Source organism: Salvelinus namaycush, chromosome 10 (genome assembly GCF_016432855.1).
Source record: "Salvelinus namaycush isolate Seneca chromosome 10, SaNama_1.0, whole genome shotgun sequence".
Lineage (NCBI taxonomy): Eukaryota > Metazoa > Chordata > Actinopteri > Salmoniformes > Salmonidae > Salvelinus > Salvelinus namaycush.
The window spans coordinates 5,127,579-5,148,576 of NC_052316.1; the positions used below are offsets into that span (position 1 = coordinate 5,127,579).

A 20,998-nucleotide genomic window follows, 5' to 3' on the forward strand; every position below is an offset into this window, starting at 1 on the left:
TCAGTTCTGCCCACAAATTTTCTATAGGATTGAGGTTTTTGTGAGGGCTTTGTGATGGCCACTCCAATACCTTGACTTTGTTGTCCTTAAGCCATTTTGCCACAACTTTGGAAGTATGCTTGGGGTCAATGTCCATTTGGAAGACCCATTTGCGACCAAGCTTTAACTTCCTGACTGATGTCTTGAGATGTTGCTTCAATATATCCACATAATTGTCCTACCTCATGATGCCATCTATTTTTTAAAGTGCACCAGTCCCTCCTGCAGCAAAGCACCTCCACAACATGATGCTGCCACCCCCGTGCTTCACGGTTGGGATGGTGTTCTTCGGCTTGCAAGCCTCCCCATTTTTCCTCCAAACATAACGATGGTCATTATGGCCAAACAGTTATATTTTTGTTTCATCAGACCAGACGACATTTCTCCAAAAAGTACAATCTTTGTCCCCATGTGCAGTTGCAAACCGTAGTCTGGCTGTTTTATGGCGGTTTTGGAGCAGTGGCTTCTTCCTTGCTGAGCGGCCTTTCAGGTTATGTCAATATAGGACTCGTTATTTTTGTACCTGTTTCCTCCAACATCTTCACAGGGTCCTTTGCTGTTGTTCTGGGATTGATTTACACTTTTCACACCGAAGTACGTTCATCTCTAGGAGACAGCGGTATGACGGCTATGTGGTCCATTGGTGTTTATACTTACTATTGTTTGTACAGATGAACATAATACCTTCAGGCGTTTGGAAATTGTTCCCAAGGATGAACCAGACTTGCGCAGGTCTCCAATTTTTTTCCGGAGGTTTTAGCTGATTTCTTTTGAATGTCAAGCAAAGAGGCACTGAGTTTGAAGGTAGGCATTGAAATACATCCACAGGTACACCTCCAATAGACTCAAATTATGTCAATTAGCCTATCAGAAAGCCATGACATACTTTTCTGGAATTTTCCAAGCTGTTTAAAGGCACAGTCAACTTAGTGTATGTAAACTTCTGACCCCTGGAATTGTGATACAGTGAATTATAAGTGAAATAATTTGTCTCTAAACAATTGTTGGAAAAATGACTTGTCATGCACAAAGTAGATGTCCTAACCGACTTGCCAAAACTGTAGTTTGTTTTCAAGAAATTTGTGGAGTGGTTGAAAAACGAGCTTTAATGACTCCAACCTAAGTGTATGTAAACTTCTGACTTCTGACAACTGTAGATGCGCACACACACTGCTTTTGCACTGAGTAAGGGAATGTTCCTTTTGTTAGAAATTGTGTTGCTGACCTGATGAACACCGCATATACTCAAGGTCATATCGGAACACGTGTGTGTGTGCCAGCCTCCTTGGGGAACCCTGGGTGATGTTCATCAGGGCAAACCGTAGCAAAACATTTTGCAACTGAAAATGGACATAAGCATTTCTTACTGGACAAGTCAAGGTTGTCCCTTCCTGTTGCGTTTTCTTGGCTAACGAGTATGACTTTGGGCTAAGTGTCAGTGGATGAGGATGGTAAACAAAGGAATAACAATAACACACCATGATTGGTCATGAGGATGTGGCCATCGTTTATTTTCCCATCTATCTAGATGTGTACTCGGCATATATCATATGCCATTTCTGGGACTCGTTGATTGTGTTTTATCATAATTCGTAAGTGTCATCAATCAATATTTTTGACAGCACCTCTTTGAATATATTTTCGTTCCTGTTCTTTCTGACCTGGTTTCTGACCAGGTCACAAGGACCAAACAGGTCAACCGTATTCATTGGTTCTGTGCCCATCTCGAGAGGAGCAGAAACTAGGCTAATGGTTTTCTTTTCACGCACAGGCACATTCAAGTACCAACAGTACCACATACCATTATGTAAATGATATATTAACTAAAGGGATCTGGCTGTGTACTGTAAAATATTGTGACACCTTGGGAAATGTGAACCGGCTCCTCTGTTTTGAGGGTTATTAAAGTGATGGGGGAAACACTGTATAAACAAGGTAAGCGAAGTGACTAAATTAGCTCACTCTTTACTCTAACCAGTTGGGTTCTCTTTGGTCTATGAAGGTTTTCGTCAAGAAAATGTCAAAGTGTTTATGATGTGCGTGACAGTTTGTCTTTTTGAAGTTAACAGAGACATCTTGTGGAAGCTCAGGTGTACTGCATTCGACAGTTTTGAACCGTTACGTTTTTCTACAGGAGTTCATGTCGCAGTACTGTTTCTATTAGCCTCAGCTTTACCACCACATCCTGTCTGTTTTTGTCTTTTCCAGAACAACTACCTTGTGTTCATGGCCGAGCTGTTCTGGTGGTTTGAAGTGGTGAAGCCCTCCTTTGTACAACCAAGAGTTCTGGACACTGAAGGAAAGCAGTTTTTTGTACTTCAGAACTGTTTTGTATTTTTTGCCAAATTCAGACATCCAGATTAAATAATTCCTGTTCTATTTAATGGTTTTAAAAGCACAGTACAGTTAAAATATATTGTTTACCTCTGTTTTATATTTATATATTTTATATATTCTACAACAGCTGATGAACCTATTACTGTAAAACTGTGAAACAATTTTATCAGTGTTATTTCCTGATAGTTGCTGGTTGATAATACAATCTAAACTGGACCTTCTAATCAGCAGGGCGAGAGTTTTGGCTTTATATGGTGACATCACCATGCTGTAAATTAGTTAATAGACCAATAACAAAGAGATTTCCAAACCTCTCTGCCAATAACAGCTAGTTTTCAGTTTCCCCCTCCCCACTCAGACCACTCCCAGACAGTCCTAGCAAACTATTTTTTGTTGTTGTTGCTGAAAAGCAGATTTTGCCCATTTTAATGGAAATCTACTAGAATAAGGTACTTAATTGTTACCCAGAAATGATTTGATATTGATATAAAAACAGCTGTATTGGGCTTTTAATGAAAGTAATGTGTTTGTGTTTGGTTTTTAGAGCCAGCCCTCACATCGTTGAGGAACATGCCCTCTGTTCCCATCTCCAATGTCACCAAGACGAGCTTCATGGAGAGACCGCCCAGCCCAGAACGACCCAGGTACTATTTGTTATTCATTTACGGTCCTGTTTGGCTAAGTTGGTACGTCATGTTCGATTCACACTGGGGGCACCCTTACGGAAATGTATGCACGCATATATATTTTAGGGGAGCAAAAGTATTTGCACAAATTCACTTATATGTGTATTCATGTGGTAAAAATGTAGTATTTGGTCCAGTTTCATAGCATGCAATGACTACATCAAGCTTGTGACTCTACAAATTTGTTGGATGCATTTGCTTTTGGTTTTGATTGTGTTTCAGATGATTTTGTGCACAATGGAAAATACTTTTTCTTGTAAATAAGAATAGAATTATGTTTCTTAACACTTCTACAGGAATGTGAATGCAACCATAGTTACGGGTAATCCTAAATTAATTGTGAATAATGATGAGTGAGAAAGTTACAGATGTACAAATATCATACCCCCAACAAATGCTAACCTCCCCTGTTATTGTAAGAATGGCCCATGCTAGAGCGTCACCTCTTTCTAGCTCCTCCCACTCGCACTTTATCAGCTAGCTTAAAAATAGATTTTTCTGCTTCTTCCCTCACTCGAATCGAACCGGGTCTGGATCCGACCAAGTCTATATGGAACAAGACTCGTTGGAACTGGTCTTTATAAAACATTTTGTTTTACTATTATTTTTGTAAATGTAATCCATTTTCTCCCCAAATGGTAGTTACAGTCCAATCGCTGCAACTCCCATACGGAGTCGGGAGAGGCGAAAGTCGAGAGCCATGCGTCCTCCGCACTGCTTCTTGACACACTGCTCGCTTAACGTGGAAGTCAGCCGCACCAATGTGTCGGAGGAAACCCTGTACAACTGACGAACGAAGTCAGCGTGCATGCGCCCGGCCCGCCACAAGGAGTCACTAGAGTGTGATGGGACAAGGACATCCCGGCCGGCAAAACCCGCCCCTAACCCGGACGACGCTGGGCCAATTGTGCGCCGCATCATGGCTATCTGCAGGGGATACTGATCAGAGGTTAAGCAAACCCATCTGGAATGTATTAAGTAGTCTGGGGTGGGCGCATACTGTACATACAGCACTCAAGCTATGGTGCCAAGCTTAAAAAAGACCTCATTCCACAATCTCTCAACAGAGGTGATAATGTCTTGTTCATCTGGAAACCAGTATGTTTTAACTCTTGTAGGTGTTCATGATTGACAATATTATTTTATATTTTTTTCACCCCTCTAGCCTGCCTCTCCAACCACAACCTAGGAACTCAGGTAACTAGATCACTAGAAGTTTTGTCTTCTACCAATTGATCATTAAACAGATTAAAATATAATAAAATTGTATGCATCTAATATGAGATGCTTATTCTCATCCAGGTGAAATAAAGAGATCGACCTCAATGTCCTTTGTGGATGGCTGTGTAGGAACTTGGCCCAAGGAGAAAAGGTTAGTATCATGGAGCAAGACAATTAATGACTTTTAACGGACAAAATGCAAGTATTGTTTGGTACGTGATTGTCATAACGTATTGGTAACAAAAAAGTGCAATTCTAATAGCATTTGACTGATTGACTTGACTGTTTGTTTTTGCCAGGTCTGGGCCTTACGGTGTATCCTTCGACATCCCTTTTGACAAAGAGGACACCGCCCAGACATCCACTCCCCCCGGCCGTAGCATGACTCGCTCTGCCAGCACAGAGGGCTTCAAGGTTCAACAGATGCCCCGGGGCATGAAGAGGAACCTGTCCTTCCAGCCCATCAACGGGCAGGGAACGGGCATCGAGGAGGAGGGCCGCCTGGACAACCTGTCAGAGCCCGATCTGCCCAGACAGCCTGGCAGGCCTGAACCCCCTGGAGGCCCACTGAGGTTCCCCAACGGTGGCTCAAACCTGGACAGGCACGGAAATGGCATCTCCACCCCCAGCATGGAGGAAGCCCTTCAGATAATCCACAACACTGGTAGGCAGGCCCCACAGAGCCCTCTGACAGAGGGCATCAAAAATGGTTTCTTTCTGCACAGTCCAAACCAGGGCAGAGGAGGTGGTGAAGTTGGCCTGGACCCTAATGCTCGACCGGAGAAGAGGGACCTGGACTCGTTGAGCACCACAGACACTACGGAGGTGGACACGGGCATCCACGTGAGGACCGAGGACATCGCCGAGACCCTGGACGAGGACTCATCGCTGAGGGAAGCTCTGAGCATGGAGCTGGACATGGACACGCCCAGCCCCTGCCCCAGCAGTTCCGGCTACGCCAAATCTCCCTCCACCAGCTCCGGCACCAAGATGACCAGCTTTGCCGAGCAGAAGTTCCGGAAGCTCAGTGTCCCCGAATCGGGGGGAAGAAGCAGCAGCAGCGGGGGCGGCAGCTCCCTCAAGACCACCCCCGAGGGCTCAGAACTGGGCCTCCCATTGTCCGTCTCCTGGGCACCCACTCCGGAACACAGCCCCGTGCATCAACAGATTGCGCCTCTCACCCAAGACACTTCAACTGGGCCAGCCCAGGCCCCTCCCCCTAGCGACCCGGCCCAGGCCATGGCGACGGAGATGGTGGAGCTGCGCATGCGCCTGGAGGAGAAGCGAAAAGCCATTGAGGCGCAGAAGAAGAAGGTGGAGGCCGCATTCACTCGCCACCGCCAGAGGATGGGCCGCTCCATCTTCCTGGACGTGGTCAAGAGGAAGGGTGACGGCGCCTCGGGGGTAGGAGGACAGGAGGAAGGGGGGAAGACGACAACGGAAGATGAGAGGAAAACAGGGAGGAGCAAAGCGGACACGCCCGACGGGGCTGAGCAGGGGCAGGGACCCTCTGGGGCCCGCTGGCTGAAATCCTCCTCCTCCGGAGGGGGAGGAGAAGAGGGAGGTCAAGGTCCCGCCGGAGGTCAAGGACCCGGTGAGGTGGATCTAGCTGAATACACACGCTCCATCGAGAAGCTGAACCACTCACTGGGCTTCCTGCAGACAGAGATGCAGCGCCTGGCCCAACAACAGGAGGTCATTATGGCCATGAGAGAACAAAAGCAACAACAGGCCTGGGTCATCCCCCCTCCCCAGACCTCGCCACAGAAATACGCCCGCGCCTCCACTCGCTCCTCCGGCTCACCCTCCCCGGCCGACTCACCCCGCTCCGCCCACCGCTCGCCCACGAGCATCAAGAGGAAGTCGGCCTCCTTTCACTCACGGAACCCCCGCACGCCGCGCCCCAGCGAGCTCAAGCTGGCCCCCTATAACCGCTGCCTGACAGCACCCCAGTCTGTGGACAGCCTCCCCCGCCTGCGCCGTTTCTCCCCATTCCAGCCCATGGCCTTTGCCTACATGGGGGAGAAACCCACCGGTCAAACCACAGAGACAGAGGACAAGGATAGGGACAGGGACACTGAACCCCTGCTATCCCCAGAGACAGAGGCAGGTAGTGCCTCTTCTCCCTCCTCCCCAGCCAAAGACAACCAGAAAAGACAAGAAGTAACCCGAGAGATTGCAAAGAAGGATGAAGCAGAGGAACATGAGGAGATGGAAGTAGAGGAGAAGAAGCAGGTGAAAATGGATGAGCTCAAACCCATAATAGTGTCGACTGTATCTGAAGTGCTGGCCCAGCCAGTGAAAGAGACCTTTACGGTCACCCCCACCGAGACCCCCCTAATCTCAGACCTCTTTGGCGGGGCAAGAAGCAACCTGATTGAGGTGCCTCTGTATGTGCTCAAGCCTCTTGAGGGAGAAGGCATGGAGGAGAGTGGAGACATGGAGGGGACCTATGGCGATGACGAGAAAATGTCCTGTGGCTTTTTCTTTAAGGTAGGAAGTTAAAGATACATGATAGAAGTTTTTTTGCTAATAGTTGTGAGCTAATTTTGACACAATATTTCTGTCCATTTAGGAGAACGCTTTTGGCTCAAGAGTATCCCCAGAGGCAAACGTTCTGTACAGCCTCTAACACAATTTAAAGGTCTCGAACAATCATTCTGATTCCCATGTAAAATAGCCTTTTGAGTGACTAAAACATCACCCATAATATTTCTTCCCGATATATAAATGCTCAACATTTTAGAAAAAGTACTTGTTCTCTCATGTCAAACTACCAGGAAGTCTGAAAAGACAGTATGAGGGCGGGGAGCTATTAGGCTGAGTAGGCGGGGAGCTCACCTTGACTGATGGTTCTTGGAAAATACCTATACTACCGTTCAAAAGTTTAGGGTCACTTAAAGCAACATTTTTGTCCATTAAAATAACATAAAATTGATAAGAAATACAGTGTAGACATTGTTAATGTTGTAAATGATTATTGTAGCTGGAAACGGCAGATTTTTTTATGGAATATCTACATAGCCGTACAGAGGCCCATTATCAGCAACCATCACTCCTGTGTTCCAATGGCACGTTGTGTTAGCTATTCCAAGTTTATAATTTTAAAAGGCTAATTGATCATTAGAAAACCATTTTGCAATTATGTTAGCACAGCTGAAAACTGTTGTCCTGATTAAAGAAGCAATAAAACTGGCCTTCTTTTGGAGTAGCCTTCATTTCTCAGAACAACAAGTTGACAAGTTTCAGAAAAAAGGTCTTTGTTTCTAGCCATTTTGAGCCTGTAATCGAAAAAATAAATCTATTGTAATTATGTTTGGGAAATAAAAATAGACATGGTAGTGGTAATATTTCATTAAGTATAGAAATTTTAAGGCGGCTTAACCCGGTGTAAGTTGTTCCAAGAGACCACTTTTTTGACTGTTCGGGACCTTTTTATGTTTGGGAATCATCTCCAAAACAATAGCTGTTACATTAGTGTGTTGTTTTAGTCATTTCATTAGTGTGTAAATGGCAGATTCTGGACATTTGGCCGCCAAGAATGACTATTGTCTTATGTAATTGAAAAAGCCTGTGCCCCAGTTCTACGAAAAAGCAAATTTGCTTTGGTTCTGTTGGCGGCCATCTTTGTTTTTTGGAAGGAAATACTCTGTTTATAATATGAGATGATGAATGATTTTTTAAATAGGTCAAGCCGAGGACAACTTGGTCTTTCCTGTTCTGGGGAGGGTATCTAGCTAGCTACAGTTGTCTGTTCCTTTATCTAGGTCAGGAAACTGGAGCTTGTGAATAATTCAGATGCAGCTGCTGAGAAGTGGGTTCAGAGAGATGTTGAGCTAGTTGTAGGATAGTTGTGATGAGGTTCACATGCAATTTTCAGCATTCAGATCAAATTATCAGATTTTGCACATGGCATTGGATCTTGTGTGACATAGTAAGAAATAGTCGTCAGTAGAGGCGTATTGCTATTAGAGAGAGCATCGCTCCCAGTTTAGTTGCAAAGTCTCAGGAAATACACCCAGCAAGGGGCCGCTGCCTAGGGCGGCCTACTCTTAGACTAAAAAGCATGTTCAATTAATAGTCTCCATTGAAAGTGCTAGCATGTTCAGCGAAAAGTCTCCACTAAAACTGCTTTCAAGTCCTGAGTGGTAGGTATAATCTTGGTCTGTGCAGCTGCCCTTTTAAATGTACCAGAAGAAATAACATCTCACATTAACCAGGGAAGTCCTGAGGGTTCCTTGTAACTGTGCATCACTGGTTATGAAAGAACACCACTGACTGTGTGTGTGTACCTGTCCCCAGGATGACGGTAAGGGGGAGAACAACATTGCTCAGAAGAGGGCTGCTTTCGTGGAGAAGAGGCTGAGGAGGGAGAAGGAGACGCAGCAGAAGAAGCTGCAGCAGGAGGCGGAGCTCGAGCAGAAGAAGGAGGAGGCCCGGTCTGTAATCCCTTCCACTACAATCATGCACAAGCATGCACATACCCACAGCCACATACAAACACTCCCACTTGAGCTGTTTTTAAAGCCCCTCACACATAGTATCATGTTGTCTGACGTTAGTCAATCAAATTGTATTTGTCAAAGTACATCAATCAATCAAATGTATTTATAAAGCCCTTCTTACATCAGCTGATGTCACAAAGTGCTGTACAGAAACCCAGCCTAAAACCCCAAACAGCAAGCAACGCAGGTGTAGAAGCATGAAATGCTAATGCAATTGATCAAAGTACATTACTACTGACTGTCTGGTAATGTGCATCAATCAATATTCAAATACTTTGATCAATTGCATACGCATTGTCTATGTATGATTGTGTCCCGGTCATAGTTTTACATGTTCTTGATTCTTGGTCATCATCTACTATTTCTCCTTTCAGAGTGAAAGCAGAGGAAGAGCACATGAGGAAGGAGGAGGAGAAGGCCCGCCGGGAGTTCATCAAGCAGGAGTACATGAGGAGGAAGCAGCTCAAGCTCATGGAGGACATGGACACAGTGATGAAGCCGCGGCTGGCCGGCTCCAAACAGAGGAGAGCCCGGCCCAAGTCCATCCACCGGGACAGCATGGACTCCCCCAGAACCCCGGCCGGGGCGGCAGGTAACCATGGAGACAGCCACTCTCAGGGCTCACCGTCGGTGTCGTGTTGGTGTGGCGCGTCTGCCCAAGTGTCGCCCATCTGGCGCCACAGCTAGCTTTGTGCCATCTGCGATAAAACACTGTTTCTCTGCAGCGCAGCGTGGCATCTTATGGTAGACTAGAGAGTGTACTAGTTCTGGTTGAGATCTGCATGCCAACTAGTACTAGTACTAGTTATAACTCAGTTCAGTAGCTAACCCTGCCTGATTTCTTAACTGCTTTGCCAAACCAATTCAACCAATTTGATCTTGTAATGTAATGTGAGGCTTGAATCGATCTCTGATAATCTGGCAAGGACATCTCACTATGCTATGTGGGACTCTGTATGGTTTCCATGGCATCCATCGTCATTCTTTGACTACGAAAGTGAACTCAAAATCAAAATCCTGCCAAATTTAAGGAGCCATACAGCGATATGTGTGTGTTTGTAAACATCAAATGATGCTGCAGATAGCTGTGACAAGGTGGGCACAAAATACTGTGGACGGACTGTGTTGTGATCGTGGTGTAACGGTGTTGTCCCATCTTGTGCAAAACTTGTTTCACATCCAGGTTCACGCCCTCGTGTTTTTTCAGTCTCCAGCTTGTCTCTGGCCTCGCTCAACCTGGGAGACAGCGACAGTGTGCACTCTGAGAAGAGAACACCAAGGTGAGATTCCTTTATATTAACAGTATATGAAACACATTTCTGCATATGCCTAGTTGAATTTCCTCTTAGCATTTATTCTACTTTAAGGGGTGAATCCTAACTTTGACTGAAGTTTCATTTTCACTCAGTCATGCATTGATGTCAAATGGGACAAGTGAAAATTCTACCTACGTTAAAAGTTCGAAAAATGTCCCAAAATGTTTATTCGTGCTCATGTTTCATTGAACTTGAGTATCACTTCTGACCTGCTTTTTTAACCCTCTCTCTAGCCAACGGCTCTTAACCTAACGTTTCTGTATTCTCTACACTCTTTTTCCCCCCCTACCTACTCTCTTTGACCACTCATGTTTTGGAACTGTCAGAAGTGCTAGCTTACATTCTGGCAGCCTGTGCTTCTTTCTGAGCTCTCCTAAACTGAGAAGGAGAAGGTTAGTTCCCGTGTAGTAGTTTAACCCTGAATCCACCTCACGGTCCCAGCTTCTGTAGCATAAGAATGAGAATCCTTATGGGAAGTCTTAAGACACTGGGCCAATACCAAGTCAAGGGTCCTGTTCATTAGGACACGCAAAGGAAAACTCAAATATGTGTTTCTTATTGGAAAGTCCAGGTAGTCCCTCCTGTTTTAGTCCATTTTTTATCCATTTGGTGTCTAATGAACACGACCCGTGTGATGCTTCATGGTCCCACCAAACATCCTTCAATGTGACAGAGATCTCACCATCAACCCCTGCGTAAATGCATTTCCCCCCAAATGCATTACACAGAACAATACACAGCATTGTTCTGTTCTCCCTATGTCACATTGTCACCGCCTATATTCCTACTGCTTCGTAACCTCTTCCCTATGCTAAGTGTATCTAGATACGATGCTTTGTGATATAGGCGCTTGTAGTATCTATCCCTCAAGAACACTTGATTGCGTCACATTGCTTCACTGCTGCCCATGCTTGTATGAGAGTAAAGATATACCCTTTTCACGCTATTGTTCCGACCCGAACCAAACTGTGCTGGCTCAGGTATTTTGTTTACACATTGTCCTTTTCAGTATGGTTCCAGCAACTATGGTGGATGGGTAATCAGGCCAGCTCAGTACAGCTCGGTTTGGTTCAGTTGTTTGAAAAGCCCTTTAGAGAGCTTGAACTTAAGGTTTTGATAAGCAAAGAACCGTAGTAGCCAAAGCCAATCCCTGTTAGCGATGTTCAAATGACTTGGGTACACACTGTTTGTACTGTGCACACAAATAGCTTGTACGGTTTCCCCATGGCAAGCGAGAACTTCTTACATCATTCTATATGTGGTAACAAAGCTGACCTTTGAAAAGGCAATACCTGTGGAGAGAGGTGACCGAAATGCTTGTGTTGGTGTCTCTGTGTGTCTCTCTCTCTCTCTCTCGTGTGTGTGTGTGTCAGGCCTGATTCTGCAGATGGTTTTCTGTCCCCTTGTCGATCTGGGAGCCGGAATGGGGAGGACGATTGGGAGAACGGTTCCACCACCTCGTCTGTTAAATCTAACACAGAGTACACCGGTGGGTGATCAACTCATTACACACACCAGTGGCACATTATTGGATCATTTGTATTAGCTGTATTATAATTCTTCATGATTGGCTTTGCTAACTGAGTGTACTTCATGCTTTTAAGATATCTGATTTGGGTCCAATTCATGAATCTAAACTGCTTTTATATAGGATAGGATATAGGATTAACTTTAATGTCTGTGAGGGGAAATTGTCTTAGAGACACTGTACTGCTGTATACAAAATAGACACTGTACATTCCACACTCAACAGAATACACGTTACCCAATGGGGTTTAATCAAGCCCTGCTTCGCTATGAAATTTGTCACTGACTATTACCAATGTGCTATGGTGAGAATGCTTGTTGAGAGATCTCCACTTAAAAACGAAATGTATTCACTGTTGCTATCAAAGTTATTCCAAAGGGTAGGTTTTACAGAGAAAATTAAATGTGACTGTACTTTATCACTCATATATCATTAATTATACTATTTAGGCCTATATAGCATTTACAACGTCATCAACAAGTATTGTTTCAATTAAACCTAGAATTAAACTAAAAATAGACAATAAATAGACCTAGGGTTTCAAGCTCTGGTTGATTTCAAGTTGAATGATATTTAGTGATGTTGAAATGTGTTTTGTTGTCACCGCAACCAAATAGCAAGATTTGAAGGAGATGTGTCTTCTGCTTGCATAGTTCCATCTGTGCCACAGACTTACTCTGGATTTCATTCCAGTTTGTCTATATTTAGTCCTATTCTTTGTTGATATTTGGTTATGTTCAGAGGCGTCATGCCCATAAGGCAGATTTGTCTTTGTTTTAAAGCATAATATTATGGCTCTAGATTGCAAGGAAAAGTTGTTTCAGGTGTTTGAACATTTCTAAATTCTCCAACATCACCCCCCTCCGGATCACCCCCCTTCCATCCGCACGTACTTCATGTTGCCTCTTAAATAATGAGTGCATAACGCTCCTGGTTGCATTGACAACCAAACACAATTCAATATCTCTTTTGAAAGACAATGAATGGTAAAATGTAAGTGTCAAATTTTTTGACACCCCTAAAGATTCTTATAAATAAGGTAGTCAAAAGTGTAGTATTTTGTCCCATATTCCTATCACACAATGACTACATCGAGCTTTTGACTCTCCAAACTTGTTGGATGCGTTTGCAATTAGTTTTGGTTGTGTTACAGATTATCTTGTGCCCATTAGTATGCTATTCAGTATGGTAAATCATGTATTGTGTCATTTTGGAGTCACCTTTATTGTAAATAAGATTAGAATATGTTTCTAAACACTTCTAAATTAATGTGGATGCTACCATGATTACGGATAATCCTGAATGAATTGTGAATAATGTCAAAGATCATACCCTTAAGATCTCCCCTGTTACAGTACTTGTAATGGTTCACATTTCTTGGAGGTATGATCTTTGACCGTCTTTGATTTTATGAACAAGTGGTCAATCACGGCCAGCTGGTCAGGTTAGCATAGGGCTAAATGTGCCAGGTTATCTAATGGGAACAGCTAACATGTAGCGTTTTATCACATGCAATTACGTCAACGATTTTAATCGGCTGAAGCGCTTTTTTAACTTAAACCTTTTCTGATGTTTGCAAGTATAGACCCCCTGAAATTGCCCTGCCATTACCTGGTTGCTAAAATGCTATAATGTTCGCCTAATTTCAGTTTATGTGAGGAAAAACAAGCAGTGTAGAGAATCATTGTACCATCTAAACCGATGTGAAATATATTTTCAATAAGCAAACATATTGTATTGTCAGCTGTTTGAAATTGGCGTGCTAAACCAAAAGTAAAACGATGCAAAGCTAAACTTAAAGATGCACTATGCAGAAATTGGTCCGCAATTTCCTGGTTGCTAAAATTCTAACAGTTCCTCTAATTTCAGTTTATGTGACAAAACAAGCAAATATAGTTTGTAGACCAAACCAAAAATGTTGTACTTTCAGCTGTTTGAAGCTGGTGTACAAAACTGAAAGTAAGAACAGAAATCATAGAACTGCTGCACATTGAACAGATCTACCGCTTCTTAGACTTGCTTTCAATGAGAATGGCAGATCTATAACTCACATTTCTATGTGAAAGTTTTTTACATATTGCTGCTTTATGGTGGGGGAAGAGTTGTTTTAGTTCAGGCTGTTGTTGCAATTTGCCTAGTTTCCACCAGGGGGCTGCATTTTACAAAGAGACCCTTTCAAAGTTGGAAGTACCACTAACAGCTTCAGTTTATGTTTTTGTCACTGCACATTGGTTGGGTAACATGTTGAATCTAATGCCATGATTGGTCAGCATGAATTATTATGTTTTTGACTTGAGATGAGGAGCGAGATGATGATAGCGTAGAGGGCCCTTGGTCTTCAGATTCCATGATGAGTAATAATACACCTATAAATTATTTATTGACAAACTGCTGGGACAAGTCAGAGGCCCCAGATAGAATGGTTGCTATGACAACTGATAATCTTCCCCTTGTGTGCACAGGACCCAAATTGTACAAGGAGCCAAGTGCCAAATCGAACAAGCATATCATCCAGAACGCACTGGCCCACTGCTGCCTGGCAGGCAAGGTCAACGAAGGCCAGAAGAACAAGATTCTAGAGGTAATGTGTTCTCTACAATCTAGTCATTCTATTTCTACGGTGTTGGTAGCTCTTCAATACAGTGAAATAACATCTCAGATGAATAACTTATTAACATTATATTAAGTTGATTATGGTGATGTTTACTAGGAATGTGTTTAAGTTTAATTTTTTAGGGTGTAGATCAGCTTTAATATTGCTGATAGATTGTAGCTTCCATCAATGTAATTGTCTGCATCATTTCCAATCCCCCATATATTTTTTTGTAAATATATTTATATACAGTACCAGTAGTGGTGGAAAAAGTACCCAATTGCCATACTTGAGTAAAAGTAAAGATACCGTAATAGAAAATGACAAGTAAAAGTCACCCAGTAAAATACTACTTGAGTAAAAGTCTACAGTATTTCATTTTAAATATACTTAATATCAAAAGTAAATGGAAATTGAAATTTTTTTAATAAAAAAATATACTTGTATCAAAAGTATAAATCATCTAAAAATCCTTATTAGGCAAACCAGACGGCACCATTTTCTTGGTTTTTATTTTATGGATAGTCAGGGGCAGTAGGGATGACCAGGAATGTTCCCTTGATAAGTGCATGAATTGGATCAATTTCCAGTCCTGTTAAGCGTTCAAAATGTAACGAATACTTTTGGGTGTCAGGGGAAATGTATGGAGTAAAAACTACATTATTTTCTTTAGGAATGTAGGGGAGTAAAAGTAAAAGTTGTCAAAAATATAAATAGTAAAGTAAAGTACAGATACCCCAAAAAATGACTTTACACCACTGAGTACCAGTCAAAGGTTTGGACACACCTACTCATTCAAGGGTTTTTCTTTATTTTTTACTATTTTCTACATTGTAGAATAATAGTGGACATCAAAACTATCAAATAACACATATGGAATCATGTAGTAACCATAACAGTGTTAAACAAATCAAAATATATTTTATATATAGATTCTTCAAAGTAGCCACCGCTTTCCTTGATGACAGCTAGACATGTCAAATCAAATCAAATGTATTTATATAGCCCTTCGTACATCAGCTGATATCTCAAAGTGCTGTACAGAAACCCAGCCTAAACCCCCAAACAGCAACCAATGCAGGTGTAGAAGCACAGTGGCTAGGAAAAACTCCCTAGAAAGGCCAAAACCTAGGAAGAAACCTAGAGAGGAACCAGGCTATGAGGGGTGGCCAGTCCTCTTCTGGCTGTGCCGGGTGGAGATTATAACAGAACATGGCCAAGATGTTCAAATGTTCATAAATGACCAGCATGGTCAAATAATAATAATCACAGTAGTTGTCGAGGGTGCAGCACCTCAGGAGTAAATGTCAGTTGGCTTTTCATAGCCGATCATTAAGAGTATCTCTACCGCTCCTGCGGTCTCTAGAGAGTTGAAAACAGCAGGTCTGGGACAGGTAGCACGTCCGGTGAACAGGTCAGGGTTCCATAGCCGCAGGCAGAACAGACAACATGTCTGTTGTCTTCTACTATGCTGTATGAGGACAATAATCATTTCTTTGCTCCCTTTCTGCAGGAAATGGAGAAATCAGAGGCCAACAACTTCCTGGTGTTGTTCCGGGATGGGGGTTGTCAATTCCGTTCTCTGTACACGTACTGCCCCGAGACGGATGAGGCCACAAAGCTGACCGGCATCGGGCCCAATCGCGTCACCCGCAAGATGATCGAGGGCCTCTACAAGTACAATTCAGACAGGAAGCAGTTCAGCCAGATCCCCGCCAAGACCATGTCTGCGAGCGTGGACGCCATCACGATCCACGGCCACCTGTGGCAAACCAAGAAACCAGCCACCCCGAAGAAAGTGGTACCTGCCAAGCCCTAATGGAACTTGCTGTACACTCCCAGCCACCCCCACCATTTCCCTTCAAATGGAACAGTCCACATTCAATTTGCACTTCACTGTACATATCCATGAGGATTCAGCACCTGCAATGCCAGTTAGATGAATATGCATACTTCTGTTTTTGTTGTTTTGTTATTTCTTTTCATTCCTGTTCATTTTCCTTTAAAATTCCAAACTGGACATGGGGACTCAGTTAAAGATATGCACAACTGGAATGTAAAACACTATTTAGTTAAGAGTTGTACATGGATATCACTGATGTGTTTAGTACAAGAGATTGTCTGATTTTAGTCATTTTAGTACAGCAAGTGTGTGTGTATGTGGTTTTGTATATGCCAAAAGAGCGACAAAAAAGAAAATATACGAATGCCATATGTTTTATTTGGCACACTGAAGCACTGAATGTTACTCATCTGTATAGACAGAATTTTGCTTATCTGTTCAAATGTGTGGCCTTACGCTCGTTTTTGTTTTTGTATGTCAGTGCAATGAGCTGATTGTAAACCTAGTGCAATCAGCTCAGAGACTTTTGTATGCTGTATGCTGAGGTGACAACGCTTTTTCCATGTTTTAGGTTCAAATGCAAGCTGATAAGTCTGCATAAGCTATACACAACATTGAGGGCCAAAAAACAAGAGCAAAAAACCAACAAGCTTACAGCTAGTGTTAGCCACCCAATACATTGCACGACTAGGCCAAGTGTTTTTCCCCAGCTTATCCCTCCTTTTGGAAAATGTGTTTTAAAGAACTCATCTTAAACCTCACTGTACTTTCTTAATGCTGTGTGTTCACAGCAGGTTTGTGAACTAAAAATAAACATACGTTTACGTAACCTCCTTTCAATTGTCACAAAATGGACCAGATTTGGTGAAATGTCTGTTACGTCTGTCTGTAATGATTTGGGCCATTTGAAAATGCTAAGTTTCTTAACTATGGATATAAACTCATGATATAGAACAATTTAATGTTATTAAGGATTGTGATTTAGATTTTGGACTATGAAAATGGACTACAGCCCTAGTTAGGTACCATTATATTTATTATACCATAAACAGTAATTGTTGTTGATTCTGTTTTAGTTCAGTCAAAAATGTTTTCAGAATGTTATCATTTTTAAAATTCTCAATGTCAAATTCCTTGTCATAAGTTTGTTTATAGGATACTGCTTGACAGTGAGATTAACACACAGCTTGTGTATTATTTTGCATACTTATCAGGTATAGAAAAATACTGATTTATTTAATTTGCATTTAAGTATTTCAAGACAATTATGTATCACATGATGTGGTAGATGCCACACTCATTTGGTAAGAAAGTACTTTGGTATGAGTACATTTTTAGAGACCCCACTTCTACTGCACACATGGAGACCAGACTGATGTTATGCAAGGCAAAGATTCCCCCCCCCCCCCTCTAATAGCTGACTGAAGGCAGAATGTGGCAAAGTTTGTCACTCCAATACGGCTAGAGGCTTCTTACTGTCTCCCACCAGCGTCAACACTTTCCTTTTGTCTATTAAAGTAGCCTTGTCGAGCAACAACTTGTGTAGGTTGGGGATTAAGGGATCACAAACATACAAGACTCCACACACCCTATACGGTTCAAACATTGGTGTTTGGTTTTCATTGGGGTATATTTATAGAATTACCAAAAGAGAAGTTATGCGTCTCTGGAATTTTGTAGAAAATGATATTGCTATGGGACTACTGTTACAGTTGTCTTATTAGGCCGTTTAAGGCCAAGATTAATGGCTATTTATTCATAAATGAGTGGACATTGTACAGTGTTGCCGTAAATTAGTCTGTCCATCCTCCTGATGAAGCATTGCTTCCATTTTGTTTATCAGACCGTGTGGTGTCATTCAACATATTGCTGAACATTGTAGGTTTGTTTTGTTTCTCTTTTGCATTGAATAAAATGAAGCATGGCCTCAAGTGTGTTGTGTGTCTCAATTGTCATATCAAGTTGGTTGAGAGCGGTCTTAGTGCCAGCTTCGTTCTGTGGTGGTAAATAGACGGCTACGAATAATATAGATGAGAACTCTCTAGATAGCGTGGTCTACAGCTTATCATAAGGTACTCTACCACAGGCGAGCAATACCTACCACAGGCGAGCAAGACTTCTTTAATGTTAGACATCACGCACCAGCTGTTACTGACAAATAGACACACACCCTCACCCCTCGTCTTACCAGAGGTAGCGTCTCTGTTCTGCCGGTGCATGGAAATCCCGCTAGCTCTATATTGTCCGTATTGTCGTTCAGCCATGTCTCGGTGAAACATAAGATGTTACAGTTTTTAATGTCCCGTTGGTAGGATAATCTTAATCATAGGTCATCAATTTTATTTTCCAATGATTGCACGTTAGCAAGAAGAACGGATTGCTGTGGGAGTTTACTTGCTTGCCTATGGATTCTCATAAGGATTCTCATTCTCATGAGTAATGCCTCTTCTGATGTCCAGAAGTTATATTTGGTCATAAGAGACGGTAGCAGCAACATTATGTACACAATAAGTAAAAAAAGAAGTTACACAAAATGCAAAAATACGAACAAAATAGCATAATTGGTTGGGAGAATGTAAAACGTCAGCCATGTTCTTCGGCGCCATCTTTATCATTCATGGTTTCCTCACTCGTAAAGGTGGTGGAATTACGAGTGAATTAAGTCAAGGTCTGAATAGGTCATATCTCTAGACACACCTCTGCCACACCTTAATTTTTTTGATTTCCATCCCAAACAAATAGCGGGTGAATAGCATGCTATGTTCATGCTTAAGTTCAAGGTCAGAATACGCATAGAGAGAAAAGTGCATAAAAATTTAACTATGTTCCATTTACTCGCGCTTAACTCGGGTCGGAATCATGGCCATAGGCTATTAATTTATTATCCGAAAATTATATATTTTTCAGGTTGAGCCTTTATGATTACGTCTTTCCTATGCAATTGGTAAATTTTGGCAATCAATGGACTTCCACAGTGGCCCGGTATTGTCTACTACTCCAAAGACTCCAATGGCTGAAACATGCACAGTGCACACACAATGTCTGGGAAAGCAATGTCAGGGATGTGAACAGTTACATTATCATTGTGGTAATTGGAGGTGTCATAACTCTCCTGTGATGATCTGAAGGATCAGGTTACAGGGGATCCACTCTACAGTCGTGGCCAAACGTTTTGAACATGACACAAATATAAATTTTCACAAAGTCTGCTGCCTCAGTTTCTATGATGGCAATTTGCTTATACTCCAGAATGTTATGAAGAGTGATCAGATGAATTGCAATTAATTGCAAAGTCCCTCTTTGCCATACAAATGAACTGAATCCCCCAAAAACATGTCCACTGCATTTCAGCCCTGCCACAAAAGGACCAGCTGACATCATGTCAGTGATTCTCTCGTTAACACAGGTGTGAGTGTTGACGAGGACAAGGCTGGAGATCACTCTGTCATGCTGATTGAGTTTGAATAACAGACTGGAAGCTTCAAAAGGAGGGTGGTGCTTGGAATCATTGTTCTTCCTCTGTCATCCATGGTTACTTGCAAGGAAACACGTGCCGTCATCATTGCTTTGCACAAAAAGGGCTTCACAGGCAAGGATATTGCTGCCAGTAAGATTGCACCTAAATCAACCATTTATCGGATCATCAAGAACGTCAAGGAGAGCGGTTCAATTGTTATGAAGAAGGCTTCAGGGCGCCCAAGAATGTCCAGCAAGCGCCAAGACCGTCTCCTAAAGTTGATTCAGCTGCGGGATCGGGGCACCACCAGTACAGAGCTTGCTCAGGAATGGCACCATGCAGGTGTGAGTGCATCTGCACGCACAGTGAGGTGAAGACTTTTGGAGGATGGCCTGGTGTCAAGAAGGGAAGCAAAGAAGCCACTTCTCTCCAGGAAAAACATCAGGGACAGACTGATATTCTGCAAAAGGTACAGGGATTGGACTGTTGAGGACTGGGGTAAAGTCATTTTCTCTGATGAATCCCCTTTCCGATTGTTTGGGGCATCCGGAAAAAAGCTTGTCCGGAGAAGACAAGGTGAGCGCTACCATCAGTCCTGTGTCATGCCAACAGTAAAGCATCCTGAGACCATTCATGTGTGAAGTTGCTTCTCAGCCAAGGGAGTGGGCTCACTCACTATTTTGCCTAAGAACACAGCCATGAATAAAGAATGGTACCAACACATCCTCCGAGAGCAACTTCTCCCAACCATCCAGGAACAGTTTGGTGACGAACAATGCCTTTTCCAGCATGATGGAGCACCTTGCCATAAGGCAAAGTGATAACTAAGTGGCTCAGAGAACAAAACATCAATATTTTGGGTCCATGGCCAGGAAACTCCCCAGACCTTAATCCCATTGAGAACTTGTGGTCAATCCTCAAGAGGCAGGTGGACAAACAAAAACCCACAAATTCTGACAAACTCCAAGCATTGATTATGCAAGAATGGGCTGCCATCAGTCAGGATGTGGCCCAGAAGTTAATTGACAGCATGCCAGAGCGAATTGCAGAGGTCTTGAAAAATAAGAGTCAACACTGCAAATATCGACTCTTTGCATCAACTTCATGTAATTGTCAATAAAAGCCTTTGAGACTTATGAAATGCTTGTAATTATACTTCAGTATTCAATAGTAACATCTGACAAAAATATCTAAAGACACTGAAGCGGCAAACTTTGTGAAAATTAATATTTGTCATTCTCAAAACTTTTGGCAACAACTGTACAGTGTGCTCTCTCTCACAGAGGGGGAGAGCGAGAAGTCGACTGTTTTATGCTCGGTCATAAAATTCGCTGCCCCTGTGCTCTGTAGTATTCGAGATTGGAACGTAAACTGTGGAACACAGAGAGACCCTTGGAAATCAAACGTTTGAATAATTTTTATAATAAAATCTATTTTTGAGAATGTGGGAATGGTCCGTGGACACTAAGGGAC

The 20,998-nt window shown here is 42.7% G+C and overlaps 1 protein-coding gene across 1 annotated transcript in view; it reads left to right on the plus strand.

Annotated features, from left to right (window-relative positions):
- Nucleotides 1-17,999, plus strand: part of LOC120054603 (calmodulin-regulated spectrin-associated protein 2-like) — an 86,223-nt gene extending 68,224 nt beyond the window's left edge. Inside the window, exons 7-17 of the mRNA XM_039002074.1 lie at nt 2,248-2,352; nt 2,923-3,020; nt 4,228-4,259; nt 4,365-4,434; nt 4,583-6,776; nt 8,586-8,722; nt 9,163-9,380; nt 9,972-10,068; nt 11,478-11,593; nt 14,095-14,213; nt 15,739-17,999. Of these exons, the coding sequence (XP_038858002.1) occupies nt 2,248-2,352; nt 2,923-3,020; nt 4,228-4,259; nt 4,365-4,434; nt 4,583-6,776; nt 8,586-8,722; nt 9,163-9,380; nt 9,972-10,068; nt 11,478-11,593; nt 14,095-14,213; nt 15,739-16,044 (3,492 nt within the window). The 3' untranslated portion in view covers nt 16,045-17,999. The remainder of the gene's footprint in view (nt 1-2,247; nt 2,353-2,922; nt 3,021-4,227; nt 4,260-4,364; nt 4,435-4,582; nt 6,777-8,585; nt 8,723-9,162; nt 9,381-9,971; nt 10,069-11,477; nt 11,594-14,094; nt 14,214-15,738) is intronic.
- The last annotated feature ends 2,999 nt before the right edge of the window (nt 18,000-20,998 follow it).